The sequence below is a fragment of the Microtus oregoni genome, unplaced genomic scaffold (genome assembly GCF_018167655.1).
Source record: "Microtus oregoni isolate MIOR12 unplaced genomic scaffold, Mior012 000015F_ref0000493, whole genome shotgun sequence".
NCBI classification, from domain to species: Eukaryota; Metazoa; Chordata; class Mammalia; order Rodentia; family Cricetidae; genus Microtus; species Microtus oregoni.
In genome coordinates this window covers 966201-991378 of record NW_024543074.1, presented here as the reverse complement: position 1 = coordinate 991378, position 25178 = coordinate 966201, and the positions used below count along the sequence as shown (strand labels likewise).

At 50.3% G+C, this 25178-nt stretch overlaps 1 protein-coding gene across 2 annotated transcripts; it reads right to left on the bottom strand.

Moving 5' to 3' along the window:
• Positions 1 to 20688, bottom strand: LOC121456601 (SH3 and cysteine-rich domain-containing protein 2). Of its 2 annotated transcripts, none has more exons than XM_041664900.1 (11): positions 20156 to 20688; positions 5948 to 6254; positions 5244 to 5341; positions 4916 to 5006; positions 4216 to 4331; positions 4051 to 4123; positions 3888 to 3949; positions 3238 to 3335; positions 2884 to 2935; positions 2473 to 2610; positions 1 to 1246 (listed from the first exon to the last, which is right to left on the bottom strand). In XM_041664900.1, exons 1-11 carry the CDS (start codon positions 20243 to 20245, stop codon positions 1142 to 1144), a joined length of 1230 nt encoding a protein of 409 aa, XP_041520834.1. In that variant the 5' UTR covers positions 20246 to 20688; the 3' UTR covers positions 1 to 1141. The 2 variants fall into 2 exon arrangements, with proteins under 2 accessions (XP_041520834.1, XP_041520835.1); XM_041664901.1 differs by having other exon boundaries at positions 4216 to 4328.
• Positions 20689 to 25178: the final 4490 nt, after the last annotated feature.

Below are 25178 nucleotides of genomic sequence, written 5' to 3'. Positions count from 1 at the left end.
CATTTAATTACGGGCCTGGGGGCTCAGCAACTCCCCCGCAGACCCATCATGCAGCCTCGTGTACAGTGGGCATTGGGCCCGCCCCGGGGATTTTGCTGGGGGGGCCTCATGGCAGCAAACAGGGCAGTGTGGCTTTAGTCCCATCTTAGGGGGAAAAGTGGGGCAAAGTGTGTTGGGCGGGAGATTCTGTGTCCTCTCTGTGCATGACTGTTCCCAGAAATTGGGGTGGCACTGACTGACATGATCAGGGTGCAAAAGGAGGTTCTGAGCTTGGAGGGAGGGGGACTGGCATGGGGGGGGTGAGAGCAGAGAGTTTAGAGAGACTAGAACTCACAACCACAGACTACTCTGGCTGGCTGCTTCTCGCTGCTTCTGGAGTCTTAACAGTGAAATGTTTTGACCAAACAAGGGCCAGTGTCTTGTCCTCAGCTGAGTCTGTGTCCAGGCCGCTCTTGGACACCAATTTTTAGTAGACAAAGGTAGGACGAGGCTGCTCTGTGGGGACTGTCCTTAACAAAACAGTCTCGACATGTCACATCCCCTCTGGCCCTCAGTCCTGCCCCTGCTCTGTCCGGACGCATGGGTTTCAAGTAACGGAAAAGATTCTTGAACTTTCCTGAGAATTGAAGGAGGCAGGAGGTGGATTCAAGGCTCTCCCACAGACCTCAGTCCCCTCTCAGTCGAGAGTGGAGAGCTGAGGAACACTGAAAGGCCCTCTCACAAGGTCCCAGTTGCAAAGGGGTGGGTACACAGACCCAAGCAAAGACTGTGGGCAGAGTCAGGCATGCAGAGGCAGTGTGGGCAGGTAAAGTTTTTGAAGACAGCAGGAGGCTCCCTAGGGTGGGATTCATTGTGGCAACCCGACTAGGTGGTACCTGGGCACTGGGTGGGCCTACCTGGAGCTTCCTCACTTCTTCCCACTTTTGGCTTCCTTCCCCAAGTCCCAGAAGATCACCCCATTCAGAATACCCCACCCAAGAAATAAAACCTTCCTCAGCGCAGAAGGCTCCTAAGTGGGGGTGGGTGATGCTTAGGAGAGAGACGGAGAGGAAGGGCGTGGCCAGGATGCCGGCTTCCTCCTCAGGCCAGAAGCAAGGGCCAGGCATGGGCAGGGGTAGCATCTGAGTTCTCTTGGTTTCTGTCAGATCTCTGCCAGGGAGTCAGCTGGCACCAAGCCCCGTTTCTTGCCACTGCTGACGCGGATAAATCCATCAGCATCCTTGCTTCTGCCCACGCCTACACAGATCTGAGTGGATACATAGAGAGATAGGGCCTGGAATGAGTATTGCTGTTGGCTCCGGAGGACATGCCCAGGGGAAGGTGGGGTTGGCGTATCTGCAATGGATGGAGCTGATGCAAGCAGATCCTAGGAGGGACCAACAGCCCAGGGTATAGCAAACAGGACATCAGCATCAGGATTGAACCTGGGGATCAGTTAAACCAATGCCCCAACCCCATTTCACAAAGCAGGTGGCAGACGGAAAGGGGCTTGTGTGAGGTTATGCAGAAAGCCAGAGGACACAGTCAGTGCTTAAACCTAGCCAGGGGCACCCTAAATCCTAGCACTGATAAGGCAGAGGTAGGCAGGTGTCTGTGAGTTCAAGGCCAGTCTGGCCAACACAGTGAGTTCCAGGCCAGCTAGGGCTAGGGCTACATAACAAAACACTGTTTAATTAAAAACAAAAAGAAGCAGGGTGTGGTGGCACACGCCTTTAATCCCAGCACCCAGGAGGCAGAGGCAGGGGAATCTCAGTGAGTTTGAGGCCAGCCTGGTCTCCAGCCAGGGCTGTTACACAAAGAAACCTTGTCTTGAAAAACCAACAAAACAAAACAACCAAACAACAACAAAAAAGCAGGAGCTGGAGAGGTGACTCAGTGGCTAAGAGCACTGGTTGCTCTTCCAGAGGACTTGGTTTCAATTCTCACCACCCACATCGGCTCACAACCATCTGTAACTCCAGTCTCAGTGGATTCAACTACCTCTTCTGGCTTCTGTGGGCACCAAGCATGCACATGGTGCATAGAAATACATGCAGACAAAACACCCATACACATAAAATAAATAAATTAAAAACAAACAAACAGTAAACAGAGGAGCCTCCAGATTCATCATTTAGTGCTCCTGTTTAATTCCGACTGCCTCCGACATCAGCCACCAGCTCAAGTCCTCTGGGAGGACCTTATTAGCCTATCCCTTTGTTTGTTTGTCTTTTTGAAACAGGGTCTCACTACGTAGCCTTGGCACTTGCTATATGGGCTTGAACCCAGGACAATTCTCCTGCCTTAGCCAGGGTACAGATCTACACCATCACATCCGGTTCATGTACTGTTGGGAGTGGAACCCAAAGCAAACACGCTAACTCAGCTACATCTCCAGCTCCAAGGGTTCCAGCTCAACTGTACCAGGCTTTCAGACCCTCCCTTGAGGCACTTGACACCCTTGCTCAACCCCATCGGGGCCCTGGAACCCACCTGGTTCTCCTTGAGGCTCATGTAGCCCTGTTCCTTGTTCCCAGAGAAGGGCTGACAACAGCGCCAAACGCTCTCGCCTGGCCGCACCCGCTGCACAAAATTGGCTGGGAAGAAGCCAACCCGGTCGCCGATCTTGCCCTGGGGGTGAGGTTGGCAGTGAGCCCAAGCACCAGCTTTACCCCTACTCTTTCTCTAGACCCAGGTCCTGCAGACCTTAGGTCTGGTGGGTGGTGGCTTCCGGCCTTGAAAGGCCACGAGGTGGGCAGAGGCAGCTGATTGACACGGTGACCCAAGTGTTGGCTCTAGGCTTGGCTTGGGAAAGCCATGAGAGGAAGGGAGGTCTCTGGGGCCTAAAGGGAAGGTACCTACCATACCTACCAGAGTCCCGCCAGAACCCATCCTGCTAAGTACCTTCCACCAGTCTTCATTAGAGTCATCCACCAGCAGGATCCGGTCTCCAGGCCTGGGAAAGAGAAAGCTGGGGCAGCATGTGGGTACTTAGGTGCCCTGCGTGCCCCTCTCAGCAAGGGAGAGCATTCCCGGAGCACCTTGAGGCCCCTGAGACCAGACATGGAGGGCTCCCTGGAACAGTCCCAAATTAGGGCGGAAGACAGGAAACTGTACCCATCACCCTGAGCAACTCCGACCTCTCTGAACACAGCATATTCAAATGTGCAAGGAAAAAATGCCTGATGGTGCTCATCGCCCCATGTTCCAGTAAGGGTTAGGCAGGACCAGGGAGGCTGGAGCACAGAAGGGACTCACTGCAGAGCCAGGTCGTTGTTCTCCTGGGGTAGGAACTTGTAGAGGGCAACGTAGGAGTACATGGACCCCACATCTTTCCGCAGGGACAGCTTTGGGGGCTGTAGGAAAAGTTCTGGGTCAGTGATGGTGGGTCACAGCTTTGGTTCACCCACAGTCCACTTGCTATGAGTGGACCTGCCCTGGGAGAGCAGGAGTGGAGCTAAGACAGTGGAGACCCCTCCCACCTTCCCCTCCCACCTTCCCCTCCCACCTTCCCCTCCCACCTTCCCCTCCCTCCTTCCAGGCCTCTTGTCTTGTTGTGGCTTCCCCCAGAGGACTGAGGACACAGGAGGGAGGAAGCAGTGAGTGCCCTATGTACTATGCTCTTTTTTTTAAAAAAAAAAAGATTTATTTATTATGTATACGATGTTCTGTCTATATGTATGCCTGCAGGCCAGAAGAGGACACCAGATCTCATTATAGATGGCTGTGAGCCACCATGTGGTTGCTGGGAATTGAACTCAGGACCTCTGGAAGAGCAGTCAGTGCTCTTAACCTCTGAGCCATCTCTCCAGCCCTGTACTATGCTCTTATGTACACCCTGATCTATGACAAGAAGTGACACTCCTTCCCATTCTGCCCTTTGGGCTCCTAGCTAACTCCAGGCTCACCTGCTGTCCCGGGCTCTTCTCCTCTGGTCCTGATCCTTCGCTCTCAGCTGGGGCTATGAATACTGGGGACACCAAGGTGAGACCAGAGCACCAAGTTTGAAGAAGTGCTTCCCCCTACCCCACCCCGCTCTTCCTGCCCCTGAGGCTGTCTCCTGTGGCTTACCGCTATCACCAGGCCCCTCTTCTGAGCTGCGGATGCTGCCTTCCCCATCTTCTGTCAGCTCATCACGTTCACTCTGGGGAGAGACAGGAGGAGGATCAGCCCCTGGGCCCACAGTCATGGTCAGATACCCTCCCCCAGAGGGCTCCCCTTCTGTGCCCAGCATACCAGGCTCCGTGTGGGGGACTCAGACGTGCTGCTGAAGCTGGAACGGTTCATCAGTGCCAGGGAGGTGCCATAGCGCAGGGTCTCATAAACTGGGTCCACCTTCCCGATGGTCCCTGCTAAGCAGCCACCTTTAGGGCCTGGCACCTAGCTGCCGACCTTGGTTTACCCCAAAGCTCCACCATGTGGGTCCCAGGGCTGGAACTCAGCTCATCAGATTTGGTGGCAAGTGCCTTTACCTGATACACTAACCTAACCCTAACCAGCTCTATTTGTTATTATTATTTGGTTTATAGGACAGTGTCTCAAGTAGCCCAGGCTGGCACCCACTTGCCAGCCTGAATTCACCCTAGACTCTATATGTGAAGGCTTTGAACTGCTAACCTCCCTTCCTCTGCCTTCTGAGTGCTGGAACGCCTGGCATGGGACACCACACCCAGCTCAATCCCACCTTCTTTGGTGCTGTCTTTCAGGGTCTGGCACAGTGAATCAAACTAAGTAGGTACTCGAGAAGTGGCCAGTTGAGAGACAAATGAACCAATGAATTAACGGAGGCTACATTCAGGACAGGAGCATCCAGGAAAGGGAATCAGGGAGAACAGGAATAGGTGGTACCTGTGTGACTCAGGCATGGAACTGAGAAATGTGTGGGGTTTCTTACAGGACCTCCGAGATGCAGGCCATGGGGTGTGGGGCCCCTTACCAGTAGGTGGGGACTCTTTGCTTATGGCACAAGCTGGTGGTGGCTCATGCACCAGGAGTGGGGAGCTGAAGTTGCGTCGAAAAGAGGTGGACTGGAGCAAAAGGAGGCAGAGAGAAAACACAGAGACACAATGAACCATGGAGAGACCGGCTCCACCAAAGCGCAGGACCACCCCACAGGAGGAGCCTGCCTCGAGGGGGCAGAGAGAAAACAGAGATACAATGAACCATGGAGAGACGGGCTCTACCCAAGCACGGGACCACCCCACAGAAGGACCGGCCTTGCGGGGTTCGTTTGCTCATTCTGCCACAGGATAGCCCCTACTCACTGTCTTGCCCGGGCATTGCTGGTGGGAGATCTCCTCGGAGCACCAGAGGTGGACGCTGACTTTGCATGTTTTACACCGCAAGCCCTGCTTGGAGTTTCCTAGGAGAGATGGGGGTTCAGTAAGAGAAACTGGCCAAGAAGGGACACACCCATGGACAAGGAACAACACTACAAAAAGCCTGGTGGTGCACGCCTTTAATCCAACACTGTAGTGGTAGAGGTGTGCCAGTCTCTGAGTTCAAAGTCAGCCTGGTCTACAGAGTTCCAAGACAACCAGGACTACACAGAGAGACTACGTTTCGAAAATAAAAATAAGAGCCCGGTGACCACTGCCTGAGTCTTGGGCTGGGCTTCAGGGCCTGGCACCCCCCCCCCCACCTACGGTGAAGATGTTAAATGGCGCCAGAGCCATGTGTGTGAGCTTGGAGCAACAGTGGGGACAACCACCACCCACGGCTCTGTTGTTCTTTTGCAGAGTCGGCAATGTAGAATCTAAGGCCTAATGCCTGGTAGGTAAGGACTCAAGCCATGAGTTAAAGCGCTAAAGCCCAGCCCCACCCGACACTCACTTGGTCTCCCCAGGAAAAGAGGCACGGTTGGAAGTGTGACCCTGCATTGCAGAATCCAACACCAGGTAGTTCCACGGCTTATTCCCAGGTGCCCACCAGCTCCTCCTCTGGCCTGCCACAGGGCCCAGGTACCTACCCACAATGAGCTGGTGGCACAGCTCGCAAGGACCGGCTCTCTTGAAGACGTGTTCCTGGAAGCTGTGCAGCCTCACTGGTTTGAGTGGTGCCAAAGGGCGTGGGACCGGGCATGGGGAAGGTGCTGGGGTGGGTAGACCCCCATCTGTGGATGCAGGTGGCGGAGAAGGAGGCGGCAGCGGGGTTGGCGGCGTCAGCAGCACCTCTGTTGGACACTTCAGCTCAGAGCCTGAGCGGAGGAAGAAGTTCTCCACGCTCTTACTTCGAAGGATGGTTCTGAGGGAGAGGGAGCGCTTGAATCGCTGGAGCTGGGAGAAGAAGGGGCGAGCTGTGAGCGTAAGGCTGCAGGGCTGAGCAACGAAGCCTCCAGTGGAGGCTGCAAGGGAGCTGAAGATCAGCGCCAACAGAAAGAACTACCAGAGATTCCTGCTGCAACCATCCAGCCTCCCAGAACCCACGGAGAACTGGCAGGGAAATCTAAGGGAGTTCTAACTGGGCAGGCACTTAGAAGTGGTGGAGACTATGGAAGCCAAGAGAAGCTGCTGGTCTCCTCCAGCAAGTTAAGGCTGACCCAGTGAAGTCGGCTTCACCATCACCAACTCCCACACCCTTTTTTCCCAAACAAACAAACAAACAAAATCTAGACTTTTGGCTGGGTGTGGTGGCATACTTCTGTAATTCCAGAACTCAGGAAATGGAGACAGGAGGGTCAGAAGGTTGAGGCCAGCCTGGGCTACACAGCAAGATCTTGTCTCCAACAAACAATAAAAGTAGACTTTTTCAGGGTGTGAAGGTGCAGGACTTTAATACCAGGACTGAGGAAAGGAGACAGTGAAACCCTGTCTCAATGCAAAACAGAAGGTAAAACTAGATTTTTTTTTTGTCTTCTTGAGATGGTGTCTCATGTATCTCAGACTGGTTTCAAACTCTGCAGCCAAGGGTAATGACCTTGACCTTCTGATCCTTCTACCACTATTTCCTTCAGTGCTGGGATCATGGGCTTGCAATGCTACCCCTGCTTTACTCAGAGCTGGAGATCAAACTCTCAGGGTTTCACACACGCTAGGCAAACACTCTATCAACTGAGCTATAACCCTAAGAATCCCAAACTAGATTTTTTTAAAATATTTATTTATTATGTATACAATATTCTGTCTGTGTGTGTGTCTGCAGGCCAGAAGAGGGCACCAGACCCCATTACAGATGGTTGTGAGTCACCTTGTGGTTGCTGGGAATTGAACTCAGGACCTTTGGAAGAGCAGGCAATGCTCTTAACCACTGAGCCATCTCTCCAGCCCCCCAAACTAGATTTATGTGAAATGATATAGAAATGATTTTTAAATATTTTTTAAACTTATCTATTTATTTATTTATTTATTTATTATGTATACAATATTCTTTCTGCGTGTATGCCTGAAGGCCAGAAGAGGGCACCAGACCTCTTTACAGATGGTTGTGAGCCACCATGTGGTTGCTGGGAATTGAACTCAGGACCTTTGGAAGAGCAGGCAACGCTCTTAACCGCTGAGCCATCTCTCCAGCCCGATTCTTAAATATTTTAAAGTAAAATAGTACAATTTATTTTTCTGTTACCAACCCCTTACCTCCCCACCTCTTTAACAGTAACTCCTGGAAATCACCCTATACAAATGTACAATGAGTTCCATCAGTCTTTTTTATGGCACACACCGGCTCATTGAGCTGTTATACTCGTTGGTAGATGTGGCTCCATTGGGAGAGACATTGCCTGGCATGCACACAGCTCTGGGCTCAGTCCCTAGCATTCCATAAAACTGGACCTGCTGGCAAGCATCTGTAATCCCAGCACTCTGAAGGTAGAGGTAGGAGGATCAGAAGTTCAATGTCATCTTTGACTACGTAGTGAGTTCGAGGCCAGACTGGGCTACACGGGGACCCTACCTTACTGGGGGTGGGGCAGACTCCCAGGACTTAGAAAGCCAGGAAGACTACCCTGGTACGAGGCCAGAGTCTGTCACAAACAGAAACAACAAACAATCTCGGGCCAAACAAAGCATACCCAGGGGTGGCTGGAGAACTGGCTCAGTAGTTAAGATTACCTGCTGTTCTTGAGGAGTACCTGGGTTCGATTCTCAACACTCACAGGGCAGCTCACAGCTGTCTGTATCACAGCTGTCTGTTGGTCTAGTCCCAAGAGACACGGTGTCCTCTTCTGGCCTCTCTCACACCAGATATGCACATGGTGCATAGTTACACATGAAGACCAACCAACCACTCATATAAAACACACCAAAATAAGAAGGTAGAGGCAGGAATATTAGAAGTTCAAGGTCATGGGTACATGAGTTTGAAGCCAGTCAGAGATACATGAGACACCATGTCAAGAAGAAAAAAAAAATAAGCCAGGAGGTGACGGTGCACAGTTTGAATCCTGGCACTTGAGAGGCAAAGGCAGGTGGCTATCAGTTTGAGGACAGCCTGGTCTACAAAGCAAGTTCCAGGACAGCCAGAGAAACACACACACACACACACACACAAAAAAAAAAAAAAAAAAAGAAAGAAACCTCTCATGAATCCTCAAGAGATAGCCCAACACACTTATTCCCATGAGGAGAGTCCCTGGCAAGGGGGGTAGAAGCTGTCTGTCCTCACCTGTGTCTTCCTGTAGTGCAGACATCAAGAATCTCAAACTTACTCACACTTTTATGCCTGGGAGCTTTGATATTTACTCCTTTTCTCTGCCTTCCACACTTCCAGAGGCCTTCCCTGTCTGAGAAAAGCCTTTCCCACAGAAGTTAATGTGGTTTGATTTTTCTTTTTTTTTTTAAATATTTATTTATTTATTATGTATACAATATTCTGTTTGTGTGTCTGCAGCCAGAAGAGGGCATCAGATCTCATTTCAGATGGTTGTGAGCCACCATGTGGTTGCTGGGAATTGAACTCAGGACCTTTGGAAGAGCAGGCAACGCTCTTAACCGCTGAGCCATGTCTCCAGCCCTGGTTTGATTTTTCTTTGGGCCACCAGTTCACAAATAATGACATGGAAACTTTTTATTAATTATGAAAGCTCGGTCTCAGCTTGGGCTTGTCCCACTAGCTCTTTTTTCCTTTTTATTTATTTATTATGGATACAGTATTCTGTCTGCAGGCCAGAAGAAGGAACCTGATAGAATTACAGATGGTTGTGAGCCACCATGTGGTTGCTGGGAATTGAACTCAGGACCTCTGGAAGAACAGTCAGTGCTCCTAACCTCTGAGCCATGTCTCCAGCCCTATCTGTCTTATCTCGATGAGTCCAAAGTTTTATACCTAAACAATTTTCTATCATAACTTGTATTATCATCCTAAAAATATCTTTTTGGACCTTAAAACATCCTTTTTTTTTTTTTTCGAGTCAGGGTTTCACTGTGGTTTTGAAGCCTGTCCTGGAACTAGCTCTTGTAGACCAGGCTGGTCTCGAACTCAAAGAGATCCACCTGCCTCTGCCTCCCGAGTGCTGGGATTAAAAGCGTGCACCACCACCGCCCGGCTTTAAAACATTTTTTTATATAAACAACTTAAGCTTTTATGTTTCTCAACCTTATAAACTTTACATCTTGCCAGGCAGGCCGTGGTGGCGCACGCCCTTTAATCCCAGCACTTGGGAGGCAGAGGCAGGTGGATCTCTGTGAGTTTGATGCCAAACAGGTCTACAGAGTGAGTTCAAGGACAGGTTCCAAAGCTACACAGAGAAACTCTGTCTAGAAAAACCAAAAAATAAACTAAAATTAACTTTACATCTCTTAAGTTAGTTTCTTGCTTTTAATTTGGTAACAAGTTAAATTATAAGTCTATAGCTATCTAATCTTTGACCCCATCAAAGACCCAAGAAGGATATAATATTACTCGAGTAGACAGGAAATGAGAAGCAAACAATTTTCAAAGCCATAGAAACGACAGAGACAGCTGGCTTCCTGAACAGTCACCCAAGGATCTTCTGCCATGCTGGGGCATCTATCTTTAGTCTACAGGACCAGAATATTTGACAGACTACTTTTGTGAAGCAGGAATTTTGAAGGACTCTTCTACCTTGTCTTGGCAATGTTCGGCAGTTGCCTTCTTTTGTGTTCCGCTTGTCCAATTTGGACAGCATACTGTCCTATGTTGAGGCAAGGGTACTTTCTTGCCTGGTGGTTAATTTTGCCACAATAAAAGCAAATCTCATATGGGGGTTCTTCAATGCCCATCATCCATTTTTGAAGTAAATTGGTGATGCCAGGAGCAGATATCTCTCACTGTCATGAAAAGCCTTGTGTCATTAAAACATCTTTTTTTTTTTTTGAAGCTGAGGACCAAAGCCAGAGCCTTGTGCTTGCTAGGCAAGCACTCTACCACTGAGTTAAATCCCCAACCCCTACTAAAACATCTTAAATGAGCTTCCTGTTTCCTTTCCCGGTGTACACATGGGGCTTTGCCTCTCTCCTCCTTTCTCTCCCTCCTTCTCTCTCTCTCTCTCTCTCTCTCTCTTTCTCTCTCCCCCTTTCTTTCTTTCTTTCTCTCCTTTTTAATAAATTCTTATATGGCTAAAAAAAAAAAAACATCGTAAATGCAATATTCTGTAGGTCTCTGAAGTATTTGAAGACCACCTATCTAAAATATATCTATTTTACCTTGAAAACATACCAAATATGACACAAGTTTGATTATTATAGATGACTAACTACTTACCCATACTTCTTTCTCTTTTTCTTTTTCTCTTTCTTTCTTTCTTTCTTTTTTTTTTTTTTTTGAAACAGGGTTTCTCTGTGTAATTTTTTTTTTTTTTGGATTTTTGAGACAGGGTTTCTCCGTAGCTTTTGGTTCCTGTCCTGGAACTAGCTCTTGTAGTCCAGGCTGGCCTCAAACTCACAGAGATCTGCCTGCCTCTGCCTCCCGAGTGCTGGGATTAAAGGCGTGCTCCACCACCACCTGGCTCTCTGTGTAACTTTTGGTGCCTGCCCTGGAACTTTCTTTGTAGACCAGGCTGGCCTCAAAGTCATAGAGATCCTCTTGCCTCTGCCTCTCAGGTGCTGGGATTACACCACCACCTAACTAACCTGTATTTCTGAATTATACATTGCATTTTTAAATGCACTGCATAGATACAATACCCTATCTATCTATCTATCTATCTATCTATTTATGTATTTTGGTTTTTCAAGACAGGGTTTCTCTGTGTAAGAGCCCTAACTGTCCTGGAACTATCACTATATACCAGGCTGGCCTTGAACTCACAGTGATTTACCTGCCTTCCTTCCGAGTGCTGGGATTGAAGGCATGCACCACCACCACCTGGCAGATAGAATACCTTAAACAAGAGTAGAAAAACATACAGTATAACAAAATAACCTTAAATTTGTATCAATATATGAATCCATACCAATGTTAAGGATTTAAAACTAATAGTTATTTTTAGTTTATAAGCAGATCCAATAATCTATTCTTTATCCTGTCATTTCTATATTATATCCCCCTTTTTTTTTCTGTCAGAAAGAGATCCCTCAGTCTAATCTCCTCTGTTTAGCTTTTTTGTTTCTGACCACTACCAATAACAACATGTAACCAACCTTCCAAATGTGACAATCATTCATAACAAACTGACTGACCAAAACTTCCCTCGTGGGAATATGGCTGTCATGTTCTCTAGACTTCTTCCTGCTCTCTGGGGGCAATGGAATCTTTAGAGAACCCTGAGAAAAATGAGATAATGACCAAATCCTGGAAGAGAACCAGCTGTATCACCTGTTGTCCAGTCTCTGTGCAAATGGGAACGTTCAGGGTTTATCTGAAGTCCTGGCTGGAGTAGTGTGTGAGATTGGACCATTTCAGCTAGCAGCTTTGAGGTTGTTCTGGTATAGAATTTTGAGAAACAGAGGCATTTTCAAGCTGGATCACCTGGGCTACCTGTCCTTAATGGTGTCTGATTCTTTTTTTCTGAAAACACATTAACCCTGTCTTAAAAAAAAAAAAAACAAAAAGACAAAAGACTTTATTATTTTAAACTATTTTGTTTTGTTTTGTTTTTTCGAGACAGGGTTTTTCTGTAGCTTTGTAACCTGTCCTAGAACTAGCTCTTGTAGACCAGGCTGGCCTTGAACTCACAGAGATCTGCCTGCCTCTGCCTCTCCAGTGCTGGGATTAAAGGGGTGCGCCACCACCGCCCCGCCTACTTATCTTTTCTATAACTGTCTATACCCATTTTCTTTTCTTTCTTCAGCAGCTAAGAACATTTTCAAATGTGCTATACCTTTTAGTCAGGCAGTGGTGGTGCACACCTTTAATACCAGCACTTGGGAGGCAAAAGCAGACAGATCTGTGTGAGTTTGAGGCTAGCCTGGTCTATAGAGTGGGTTCCAGGACAGCCAGAACTGTTTCACGGAGAAACCCTGTCTCGATAAACCAACCAACCAACAAACAAAACAGCCAACATACTTTTAGAGGGTTTTTTGTGTCTGGACCTGGCTTTCCTAAGTGTCTGCAGTGTCCTCTGATCCTGTGAGGGAAAGCCTAAACTAGCATGTCAGTTGCCATGTGTGCCTCAGTGTAGGGCATGGTGCCGGTGCATGGCGCTGGCTAGTTCAAGCCTGCAGGCGGTGTCCAGGAGCTGCGTCTCTGTACACTGAGCGTCAGCCTACCTGAAAGACTGCATGACTAGGAATCCATGTCTGTTCCTTGCCCAGAACTTTCCTTAGCTTTGTTTGGATATTTGAGCCTCCACGCTGGATGCCATATGTAGTCTGATTTTTCTTTGGGCCACTAGCTCACAAATACTGATATGGAGACCTAGTCTGAATTATGAAAGCTCGGTCTTAGCTCAGGCTTGTTTTCAACTAGCTCTTACAACTTAAATTAACCTTTTATTAAGCTATACTTTACCATGCGACTTTTTACTTTTCTTTCCTTCTGTATGTCCAGCTTCCTTCAAGTTTTGTTGATGTCTCCTGCATGCCTAGGTTCTTCCTCCTCTTCCTTTCTCTTCAGAAATCCTGCCTACATCTCCTGCCTAGTTATTGACCGTTCTGTTTTTTATTACACCAATCCCAGCAAATACACGTTCACACGGTGTCCAAATATCGCACCAGTTCATCAATGGACCCATTTTCTCCTCTGATGCTTGCTGTGGGATGTCTGTACACTCTGTGAAGATGAGTTGCTGGGATGGGTGTAACAGCTAGGCGGGAGGTATAGGCGGGACTTCCAGGGACAGAGGGGAATCTGGGAAGAAGAAAAGTGGAGATGGCAGGAGATCCAGAGCAAGCAAGATGTGCAGAAGGAGAGGTAATAGCTACAAGCCATGTGGCAGAACATAGAGTAATAGAAATGGATCGATTTGTTATAAGAGCTCGTTAGAAATAAGTCTAAGCTATAGGCTAAGCTCTCATAACTGATAAGAAGTCTCCATGTCATTATTTGGGAGCTGGTGAGACAAAGAAAGGCTTGCTACAGGTACTCTCTGAGCCTGCCCTAGGTCGGAACTGCATCATCTCAGGTTCTTCTTCTTTTTTTTTTTAATATTTATTTCTTTATTATGTATACAATAGTCTGTCTGCAGGCCAGAAGAGGGCACTAGACCTCATTACAGATGGTTGTGAGCCACCATGTGGTTGCTGGGAATTGAACTCAAGATCTTTGGAAGAGCATGCAATGCTCTTAACCACTGAGCCATCTCTCCAGCCCCAGCTCAGGTTCTTCTTGTCAACTTCTTTTTCGTTTTGAAGACAGGGTTGCTCTGGGTGTCCTCAGATGTCCTGGAACTCACTCTGTAGACTAGACTGGCCTGGAGCTCAGAGATCTGCCCCGAGTGCTGGGATTAAAGGTGTGTGCCACCACTAACCCGCTCCTCATGTCATCTTCTAACTCCTCCTGAGACCGAAACAGGGGATCTGTCACTTCCAGTCCTCAAGGTCCCCACCACACAGTAGGTACTCAGTCACTATGCCTCTGCCGAATACATCACTGGCTGTGGAGCAGGGGCTGTTTCTGCTCTGAGGCTGGAGTTCTTCACATCCCTCACTGAGTCTGCCCAGAGCAAGGTATGGTGACCTCCTTAACCAGAGCCTCGCCCCTCTCTTCTGTGGAGAGTTACCTTATTTCTGCCCATCCCTTTCCACCAGCATAGAAAAGGGGGGGCCTAGGCCAGGCTCCAGGCAGGGAGTCTTGGCCAGGGTTCCCAGCTGGCCTGCCAGGCAGCCTGTGTGCTGTGGCTGTCTGCCTAGCACCTGCGTATGCCAAAGGGAGGGAAGTAGTGGCCCCTCCAGCCTCCCAGAAGCCAGCAGGCGGCAAAATGGAGGGAGAAGCAGAGGGGATGTTTGGGCACAGGGCAGACTTTGTGTGCCAGCTGGGAGGCCAGAGCCCTGGGGTGTCTGGCACACTGAGTTGCTCATTCCTTTCCAAACTCAGCTTCCTGGACAGCACTGTGGGCTCCTTTGTGCATCGATGAGAAGCAAGACCTGGGGCCCCAGATGCCCGTGTGCGGGAGCACAGGTGACAAGCCAAAAAAGACAATGAAGAACTAGACTACGCATACCAGCTCAGGTCAGGCCGCGGCTGCCAGTGCCAGATAGGGCGGTAGGACTTCGATGGGTTCCAAGAGGAAAAGGAATACCAATACCCCCGCCACCCTTTCTGACCCCACTTCCAGTGGCCAATGTCCTGCTCAGGGGCCTCAAGGCATAGAACACACAGGAGGGGGCTGGAGAGATGGCTCAGTGGTTAAGAGCATTGCCTGCTCTTCCAAAGGTCCTGAGTTCAATTCCCAGCAACCACATGGTGGCTCACAACCATCTGTAAAGATGTCTGGCGCCCTCATTTGGTCTTCAGGCATACAGACAGAATATTGTATACATAATAAGTAAATAAATAAATATTTTTTTAAAAAAAAAAAGCAACACACAGGAGGTAAAATTTCAGAGATGTCCTGGGGGTAGGGTAAAATTAACCTGTTATTGGAGTATCAATCACTTTACTTCATTTCTCTGAGCCTCAGTTTCCCCACATCCAAGAAGGAGGCGGCCACCCTGGGCCCAGACAGATCAACCAACCGGAAATTAGGCTCCACACAGGGTTCTCGGCATCAGAACACCAGATCTGGGCTAGCACCTGACACACTGTCTGCCATGGGCTCCAGAGACACCCACAGGGGAGACTGTCATTGTCCCATAGTTCAGATGAGGGATGGCTGTCAAAGGAGTTAAATCTCTGCGGCGGCGAGTCCTCAGCTGGCAAGGACCAGGGTCAGGGCCTGAATGGTGGCTCAGGCTGCTCAGATCAGATGACCAGGAATGTCTTGCTGCCTTGGCTCCTGCCTTGGTCTCCTCCCTTCCCTCAGCCCCTCCAAGGACTTGCCTATTGTGTCAATCAAGGAATTCAGGGTTAGAAGGGACCAGAAATGCTAGACACCTAAATCAGTCTCCACCCCACCCCACCATTGCTCTGGTTACATTGTTTCTGAATAGATGCCCTCGGTCTCCTCTTGGGATGGGGTGCAAACGCCCTTGTGGGATACTCATTCCATCTTTGGGCAGCTGGAGTTTGCTTCCCTATATAGTGCTGGAACCTGCCTTCCTGTGTCTTTTGCCTATCAGCCCCCAATACTCCATTGTTCTGGCTAGGCCATTTCCTCCTAACCACAGCAGATATTCCAATATGTGAAGGCATCAGTCATGGTCCCCCGCCCAAGGCCATTAATTCCGGAGTGATCCCTGTAAATCTAAGTCCCTCCCCGCAAATCTAGCCGACACCCTTTATTGGTATACCCCCTCTCTGGGATTCATGCCAATGGCCACTTCTGCAAGGGTACCAAAGGTGTCTGGAACACAGTGTTCCTGGGCATCAGGGCAGCCTTCCCTCTGCCTGCGGATTTCCTAACTCAGCTGTGGGCCCCAGATTCCAGGAGGGCAGAAAAGAGGGGAAAAATGGAATTGCCATCTAGGTGACGGGAAGATGACAAGGGCTTTGGCCAGAGGGCCAGAGGGCAGGTAGGACATAGTTGTAAATGGCTTGATGCCTGTGGGAACTCACAGAAATGGATCTGTTCCACCAGAGGTCAGCGTGCTCAGGCCTATTCTGTTCCTTCAGATATATATATATATATATATATATATATATATATATATATATATATATGGTTTGACTTAAAGTGTGGCTACTAATGAAGTTATTTTGACCTAGGATGTGGTTACTTGGTTTAGGTATTGAGGCAGCCCACAGAAGTGGATCTATTCCACCTTTACCAAAAGTCAGAGAGTTCAGGCACATTCCTGCTCCTTCAAGTAGGTGACAGGAGGTTTGACCCGAGGAGTGGTTGCCTACAGGATACTTGACCTAAAGTGTAGTCACTGTACGTTCTGGCTAAACACACAGAATACTTAACTCAGGGTATGCTTCAGGGATTGAAGAGGTAATTGCTCTGTTTATTCTTTGTATCATCTTAAAGCAGTCTTTTGCCTCCCCTCTTTTTGGATTGGGGCGTACAAGCATTTGGAAAACAAATGTGGGCAAATTCGTGTTCACTGGATTGCCCTCCCTGTTCTATTCTGTGTCTCTGTCTTTTCCTTTTGTATCTCTGTGCTGTCTGCCTGTCGTTTCTAATCCACATGCCCCTACCCTGGAACGTGTGAAACCTGTTGAGGCTGGACCTCGACAGATGCCCCTCAACGTGGGCCCCCAACAATGCCTGCTTACTCCAGAGATATGAGTTTGGTGACTCTGCCAGGCCAGGTATTCCAGCTTCTTAGCATCCTGGCCTCTGTAGCTGTCCCCACCATTTTACATTTATTTACTTATTTGTGTGTTTACAGGTGTGCACATTTGATCATTCCATGACACGTATGTGGAGGTCAGAAGACAAATTGTGGGAGTTAGTTCTCTCTTTCCACCATGTTGGTGGGTTCTGAGGATTAACTCAGGATTGGTGGTAAATACCCTTACCTGATGTGGTAGTTTGAATAAAAATTGCCTCTATACCTGTCAATGGTGGCACATGCCTTTAATTCCAGCACTCAGGAGGCAGAAGCGGGCAGATCTCTGTGAGTTCGAGGCCAGCCTGGTCTACAAGAGCAAATTCCAGGACAGACTTCAAAGCTACACAGAGAAACCCTATCTCGAAAAAAAAAAAAGTCCCTCCCCCCCATAGATTCATAGGGAGTGGCATTATTGGAAGTGTGGCCTTTTTGGAGTAGATGTGGCCTTGTTGGAGGAAGTCACGGGCTGGGCTTTGAGGTTTCACAAGCTCAAGTCAGGCTGAGTGTCACTCTCTCTCTCTTCCTGCTGCCTGCTGATCCAGATGTAGAACTCTCAGCTACTTCTCCAGCACCATGTCTGCTGGCATGCCACCATGCTTCCCCTTAAGATGACAATGGACTAAACCTCTGAACTCTAAGCCAACCCTGATGAAATGTTTTCCTTTAAAAGAGTTGCCATGGTCATGGTGTCTCTTCACAGCAATAGAATGCTGATTAAAGACACCTGATAAGCATCTTACCAGACCCTACCAGCTGTCTTGGCGTCCCCAGTGCCAGGGATCCATTTCTGGCATACACCTTAGTAAGCTGTTTCATTTGGATCCAGTTCCCTCCCAGTGCACCTGCAGCCTGTCTGGCGTGTGGCCCAGGTCACCAGGTCTCTTCTGAGCTCCTCAGAGCAGGAGCCCCCTCTCCCAGCGTCCTCTCCCTTAAAGCTCGTTGGAGGTTCCTTTTTCCCTCAGTTTCCCATGCCATCTCTTGAAACAGTACTAGGCAGCTGGCAGTGGGTGGTGTCGGATGTGGTGAAAGATGACCCAGATGGCGAAGGAGGCATGGTGGGGTCTTCTGGGATAACACCACAGAGGGCGATAAGCAATATTATGGGATGAACGAGAACCCTAAGAGAAGGTGGGCCTACCTAGATCACTGAGTGGGCTGGGTACAAGGCTGAGACCCTGCCACAGACTAAGCAAGACACTGGGTTCCGACTGGCAAGAAATGCCTGGGGGCCCCAAGCTGATGACTAAGAACACAATGTTGGCTTTTGGGCACCCTACCCTTGTTGAGCCTGCCTTGCACTGAGTTGGGTGGGCAACCTCCTTCTTCCGGTCTTTCCTTCCTTGGAGTCTAGAGGCACAAACTTCTTTGGTGAAGAGCTGGAAGGGGGCTATGAAATGACCTCATAGACAGCCCCTTGGCATACCCCAGTCCTGTCTGAGAGGTTATTTTAGAGGCCTTCACATGGATGAAGGGGGGCAAGGCTGGGGTCCAAATGGCCTGGCACAGAGTGGGCCAGTGTGGTACCCTCCCCTCTACTCTTCCAGACCTTCTGTGGCTCTGACTCAGAGCAGATGACATTGGAGGGTCCTTGGGTTGGAGGAGGGAGACAAGGCCCTGCCAGGGTCTGACCCCCACTCCCCACACAGCTGAGCAAGCAGCCTGTGGGATTGCTGAGGCAGCACCACTCCAGGCTCCTGCTTGCCTTGAGGGAATTCCTAAGGAGGGGCAGGAGGCAGATGGGTTCTCATGTGCCAGGCATTGGGAGCCCCTCCATTCTCAGAAGGGCAGCAGGGGGACTGTATATCTGCCCAGGATGACAACAGAGCAGGTGAGGAGGCTGAAGAATTGGAACTCGGCCAGAGGTCCAGCTCCCAGGATCCCGTTTGTACCTCAGATAACCCAAGCAATACCCTCGCATTTCAATCCTTTCCAGGAGAGATTTGGCACCCTAAGGGGTCTAAAATGCCGACCAGGAGTCAGAGTCTCACTTTTAAAAGGAATCAGAAGGCCAAGTGTGTGCTGAATCTTGAACGTGGGGGGCTCAGGAATGGTGGCTCACTAAGTTTGAGGTCAGCCTGGAATACACAGTGACTGCTACGCCAGCCAAGGGTACGGAGCAAGACTTGGACTCGGAGAGCGGCAGGGTCCCCAGACCCAGGCGGCGCCGGGTAGCTACCTGGAGAGCTTCAGGCCACCTCCGCTCTCCATGTTCAACTCCCCACTGCGGTAATGACCTTGACCTTGAATTAACCTCACGTACTGAGGGGTCGTCCAGGTGGACTAAGGTGGAAGAGGGTCTTGGGAAGAGCTGTGCCAGAGTTCGTGACCCCAGGGAGCCCCAAGACACCACCCATTTCTGCTTCGCACACCCCTCCTGGTCACAGGACCAGGATGGTAATAAACACGAGGGTGGACGGGGGGGGGGGGGGGGGGGGGGAGGGAGTCTTGGCCTGAAGTCTAGGGACGGGTAAGGGCTCCCTCTTACAGCCCCTTCCTTCCCATTCTGGAGCTGCTCGGGCACCTTCCCACAGAACTTCCTGAGCACCTAGAAGTTGGGGAGGGGGGTAGACACGTTAGGGTTGGGAGGCGGAATGTGGCCTCCCCCACCCCTTTCAGTTCCTGCAGTCTGGGCTCCGCCTGCCTTCACAGGAGAATAATTTATTCATTGTGACTCCCACAAGAGTAACAATCATACATAATTAGGGTTAATTATGACATTCATTAATTACGATGACTTCTTTTGATTCTGCCCTCTCTCCTCCCCTCTCCAGGCTCTCCGAGTGGGGGGTGGGGCCGCCTCTGGCTCTGGAGCCGCAACGCTCCGGGTCCCCGCCCGCCACCGACGGCCGAGCTGCCGCAGCCCCCAGCACCGACTCTAAAGCTGCGCACCCGGGGCCGCGGCCTCCGGGGCTCCCAGGCTAACCCGTCCGCGAGGTAGATGCCAGACTGCTGTGGGTCAGAGAGGGACACCGGAGACACACGGAGAAGCACGTAGGGAAGCGGAGAGACGCACGCCCAGAGAGAGGAGACGGTTGTGGAAACGGATTCAGAGAGACCAAAGAGAGAGGGACCGGGGAGCCGCAGACACCGATCTGGCGGCCACGGGAGGGGTGCGCCTCGCACGCACACACGCGCGCGTACACCGGCCCCCACCCGCTACACACGGCCACTCACTCCCGGCGCCTCCGCTGCGCCGATTCCCTCCAACAAAGCCGAGTTACAACCGCCCAGGAGGGAGCCAGAGCGCGTCGGCGCGCCTCGCGCGTACCGGAGGGTCGTGGTCTTGTGATCAGCTCCATGGGTCCCCTCATCGCGAACCCTCTCCTCCCTCCCGGGTATGGCGCGCAGCCTTAGGAATCACGCGGGCCGCATTTAGCTTCCGTGACCCCAAGGGGACCCGCCACTGTGACCAGAGCTCCGAGCCAGAGATGCCCAGGCGGGGCCAGGCCTCTCGCCCCCCGACTTACCTTGGTTTCTTGGAGGGTGGAGACGGTCCCTGGGGGAGTATGGGTGGCCGTGTCATCCGGTTCATTCTCCTTCTCACTCATTTCGGTCATGGTTGGATATAAAGGAAAAGAGGGTGCGGAGATCCGACGGCAGACCCGCCAGGGGCAGGCTGTGGGTGGCGGGCGTCACTTTGGGAATCTCAAGCCTTTTTCCAGTGGCTGCTCTCCAGTGACCCTCAGGGGAAACCGTCCCTGGCAAAGCAGCCCCCTAACCCCAGGCACCAGAGGATAAAGTTGTCCAGGTGGCGGGGGGAAAAGGAGGCAATTACCACGAGCCGCGGGAGCGGGACGACCCGAGGTTTGAGGACCAAGGGTCTGCAGAGGATGCTGCGCTCTGCGAGAGGAGGAGGGAAGTGGGGATGCGTGGATGAGCAGAGCGAGGGAGCGACGGAGCTGTCCGAGTCCGGCCGGCTCCGCCGTCCTCTGCGCCCGCCCCCCATCTCCCTCCCCTTCCCCCCGCCAGCCCCAGCCTTGCACCCGGCGGCCCCTCCGCCCAGTCCTAGCCTCCCAACTTTGATTTAGGAGGTCGCCTGGTCCCTCCCCCTTTCCTCCGCCGCGCCCCCGCGCAGCTATGCAAATCAAGGTTTTCAGCTATTGGCTGCGGAGGTGGCTAGAAGGGACAGCTGGGTGGAGTCTTGGGGGGCTCGACCAGATGGGGTGGGGTTTGGAGGATAAATAAGTGGTGGGGTGGGGTAGCTTGACACTGAAAAACCTGAAATGGAAGGGGGTTGCGGGACAAAACTGAAGAAGGGCTGGGTCGAGCATGGTAGCGTCTGGAAATACGAATATTTCGGGGCTGCAGTATAGTAGCCGAGAGGGAAAAGTTACAGCGTTCTGATAGTGCAGATAAGAAGATGCTGCACCTTGGCAGAGTAAAAGACAGGACCCGTTCACCCACTGACCCTTTCACCAGGTCACCGTTTCTGCCCAGGAAGGGAGTTCACTAAATGTCAACAGCACTACTAGACTTTCAGGCGTTTCCTAAAGCGAGAACAGGCTGTTGTTTGGTGTGTGTATACGATCCGCACGCGTGTACATCTGAGTGTGTGTGTGTGTGTGTGTGTGTGTGTGTGTGTGTGAACATGAGTGGCACATGTGTGAGTGTAGTTGCCGGAGGTTAATTTTGGGTGTCACTCCTCAGGAGCCTTCCACCATGAAGTGGGAGTTGGGTCTCTCACTGTGAGCTAATTTGACTGGACTGACCCTGGAGTCCCAGAAACCCACTCTCTCTACTTTCCTAACGAGGTGAATTTGGCATTTTTTAACAGATGCTGGGAATAAAGTCAGGTTCGTGAATGACAGGTCCTTTACCCTCTGAACTATCTCAGCAACCCCTGTTTTTTTGTTATTTTCGGGGGAGGATCTTTCTATGTAGTCCAGGCTGGCCTGGAATTTACTATGTAGCCTAGGCTGGCCTCAAACTCTTCATTTTCCAGCCTCAACTTCCCTAATGTTGGGATCACAGACTGAAGACAACTTTGTTAAAAAAAATTATTTCATGTACTTTGGTATTTTGCCTGCGTGTACGTCTGTGAGGGTGTTGGATTTCCTGGAACTGAAGTTATAGACAGCTGTCAGCTGCCGTGTGGATTCTGGGAATTGAACCTAAGTCCTTTAAGCAGTCAGTGCTCTTTACCCATGAGCCTCCTCTCCAGCCCCCATCCCCAGGTCAAAACTCAAGCCAATCCAGGTGCATGCCTATAGCATCAGCAATTAGGAGCCAGAGGAAGGCATGTCTCTGTGAGTTCAAGTCCAGTTTCATCCACATAGTAAGTTCAGACCAGCCAGGTCTTACGTAGTGGGACTCTGTCTCAAAAGAAAATAATTAAACCAAAAGATAAAAACCCAACGCTGACAGTTCTTCCCTGTAGATGGAAAGTAAGTCAGGCAACTATGATCCTTTCTAGTCTTTCTGTCTAGAGCAAAAGGGGTGGGCTTCACCCTCATTCAGGAAGTCCCCAAGCCACAGGAAAATAGGCCCCTCTTAAAATCCTGCACCAACTGAGTTTGGTCAAGCATAGGGACTGGCTGGTGTCCTCTCCCACCCAGTCTGAAGATGCTTCTCTAATGTGTGGCCATAACCTGGGGCTGATTTCCCAAGCCTTCCAGCACCTCCTTTCCAGCAGCCTTCTGGCCCTGAGTCTAACTTCATCTCACAATGTATGGATGGAGAGACTTCTGGGTGCATGCATGCCCCTTCCTCTGCTGCTGGCGGTGGCACTCGGGGACCCAGGTGATGACAGCATCCAGCTTCACGTGAGGCCTGAAGGGCAGAGTGGCTAGCCTCTCAAGGATGAGATCACCCTTGGAGCGCTGCTTGGGTTATTGTGTCCAGGAATAGAGATCTGTTTGCCAGTGGCAGAAATAGGACAAGGGCAGGTGTGTGGGTTCACTGTTGTGGGGGCTTGCTCCCCTTCCCCTCCAGCGAGACTGCAGCTGCAGGATTCCTCTGGCTCCGGACTCTCCTGAAAGGAGCCGAGGTGGATACTGAGTTCAGCTCTCAAACCTTTCTCCACAAAGGGACACACCATGTCAGCCCCTGAGGACCTTCTGGTCGCTCGGAGGATTGTAACCCCATTGTCCGTTCAAGTTCCCTTCCCTAGGTAGTTTAGATTTTGGATGCTCATCACACTCTGAGAGTCATCAGGCTCCCAGGGCTAGAGTAAGCTTGGTGATGCATAGTGTAATCCCAGGTATTCAGGATGCTGAGGAAGAAAGATCACAAATTCAAAGCCTGCCTGCATTAAAGAAAGATTAATTAACCTCCTTAGCAAGTTATTGAGACACTATTTTTGTTTGGTTTTGGTTTTTTGAGACAGGGTTTCTCGTGTAACAGCCTTGGCTATCCTGGAACTGACTTTGTAGACCAGGCTGGCCTTGAATTTACAGAGATCCGCCTGCCTCTGCCTCCCTTGTGCTGGGATTAAAGGCGTGCGCCACCACCAGCCAAGACATTATTCCTTAATGAGAATTGGAAACTAGGGAAGGACTGCGGTTTGGTAGTAGAGAACTTGCCTAATATACACAAAGCCCAGAGTTCATTTCCCATTTCCCAGCATTGCAAAATATGAACATGCTTCCTGTTGGGTCTTTCTGTGTAATCCTGGTCAGCCTGGAACTCAATATGTAGACCAGGCTGGCCTCGAACTCAGATCTACCTGCCTCAGCCTCCTGAGTACATACCACCAGCCCTGCTTTAATTTTTTAATTTTAATTTTATATGTAAGAATATTTGGCTCCATGTATGTATGTATGTATGTATGTATACCATGTGCATGCCTGGTGCCTGTGGAAGCCTGAAGCTGGGAATGGAACCCGGTGCTCTGCAAGAATAGCCAGTTCTTTAACTACTGAGCCGTCTCTCCTGGCCCTTAAAAAAAGCTTTTTGTTTTATTCTATGTATATGGATGTTTTGCCTGCATCTATGCCTATGTACCATGTATGTGTGTGGTGCCTGTAGAGGCCAGAAGAGGGCATTGGATCCCTTGAAGCTGGAGTTACAGATAGTTGTGAGCTACCATGTAGGTGCTGGAAACCAGACCTGGGTCCTCTGAAACGCAGCCAGTGCTCTTAACCATGGAACCATCATCTCCCCATTACCAGATTGGTCTATAGTGTCTATTAGTCAACAACTAATGTGAAGGCTGTGGGTATGTAACTAAGTCACCTATGAGATGGTAACTGTGGGGCTGGAGTGTCAGCATGTAAAATGCCACTCACATAAACAGGGAGTGTTGGCACATGCCTATAATGCCACCCATGAAGAGGTATGTACAAGATAAGTGGGAGTTCAAAGTCACCCCCCTTACATATTGAGTCCGTCCTGTGCCACATAAGACTGACTTATAGTGGGAGAGGTGGGATGGGGGAGGGGGACCCATAAGATAAAGGCACTTGCTTCCCAGACTGATGACTTGAATTAGATCCTCGGGTCCCACATGGTAGAAGGAGAGAATGGACTCCTAAAAATTGAACTCAAGCTGAGTTGTGGTGGTGCACACCTTTAATCCCAGGACTGGAGAGGCAGAGGCAGGTGGATCTTTGAATTCAAGACCAGTCTGGTCTACAGAGTGAGTTCCAGGACAGCCAGGGCTACACAGAGAAACCCTGTCTCAGGCCTGGGGGTGGGGGGAGAAAAGAGAAGAAGAAAAACAAAAATTACCTCTGTCCCTCTGACCTCCACATACATGCCAGGGCACACATGTGCGTACACACATATACACACACATGCAAGTAAGTGTAATAATGATGACGAATGGTGATTACGTCACTGTCTGCCACTCTGAATTGCTGTTGGAGAAGGTACGAGTGACCAGAATATCACTTAGAATAGGCAAGTCCAGCTGACTTTTTCCCTTTCTCTCCTTTCTTTTGGGAGAGCTGTGCTTTTCCAGTACTTTACCCAAGGGAGAAGGAGGAATGCCTTGGCCCTTTGAAGCCTGGTATTCTAGTTTAAGGAGTGACCAAGAAGTGACTATCCATAGGCAGAGCTTCTGACTAACCACAGGGAAGAATTCCCGGGGGAGCAGGTGGTACCACTCATCAAGGAAAACCCAGGAGTCTGGAAGTCGGTAGACACCCCCCTCCAGGGAGTTTCTGGTCCAGGCATTTGTGGGGCCACGGTGGAGGAGGCAGGGGGCTGGATCCCATGACCTCTGGATGTCCTTCCTGGCTGCAGCTCTTGTATTTCAGAACAGTCTTTCATGAACTAAGTGTGAGTCATTGCTTCAGAGCTGACTACTCCCACTGCAGTGGCGCAGGGACACAGCCGAAGCAGCCAGGGCTGCTACTCAGGGAGGAGGACCACTGTCCCCGCTCAGACGTGGGGTAGGCAGAGTGAGAGCCAGGTGTCTGGAAGGGTAGCCAGCAGTTCCACACTGAAGGGCCTCCCTCAAGAGGGGGGAGGGGATTGGTGACGGCTTCTTAGGGGGCAGCAGAACTGTACAAGTGGCAGAAACACTCAGGACACCTGAGATGTGGGTGG

Excerpts from the sequence above, each read along its gene's own strand:
- LOC121456601 (XM_041664900.1), bottom strand. The coding sequence starts at position 20,245 with ATGACCGAAATGAGTGAGAAGGAGAATGAACCGGATGACACGGCCACC. Across the intron at positions 4,332-4,915 it reads CAAAGAGTCCCCACCTACTG|CAGGGACCATCGGGAAGGTG; the intron begins GTAAGGGGCCCC and ends GTGGCTGCTTAG. Across the intron at positions 3,336-3,887 it reads AGAAGAGCCCGGGACAGCAG|CCCCCAAAGCTGTCCCTGCG; the intron begins GTGAGCCTGGAG and ends CTTTTCCTACAG.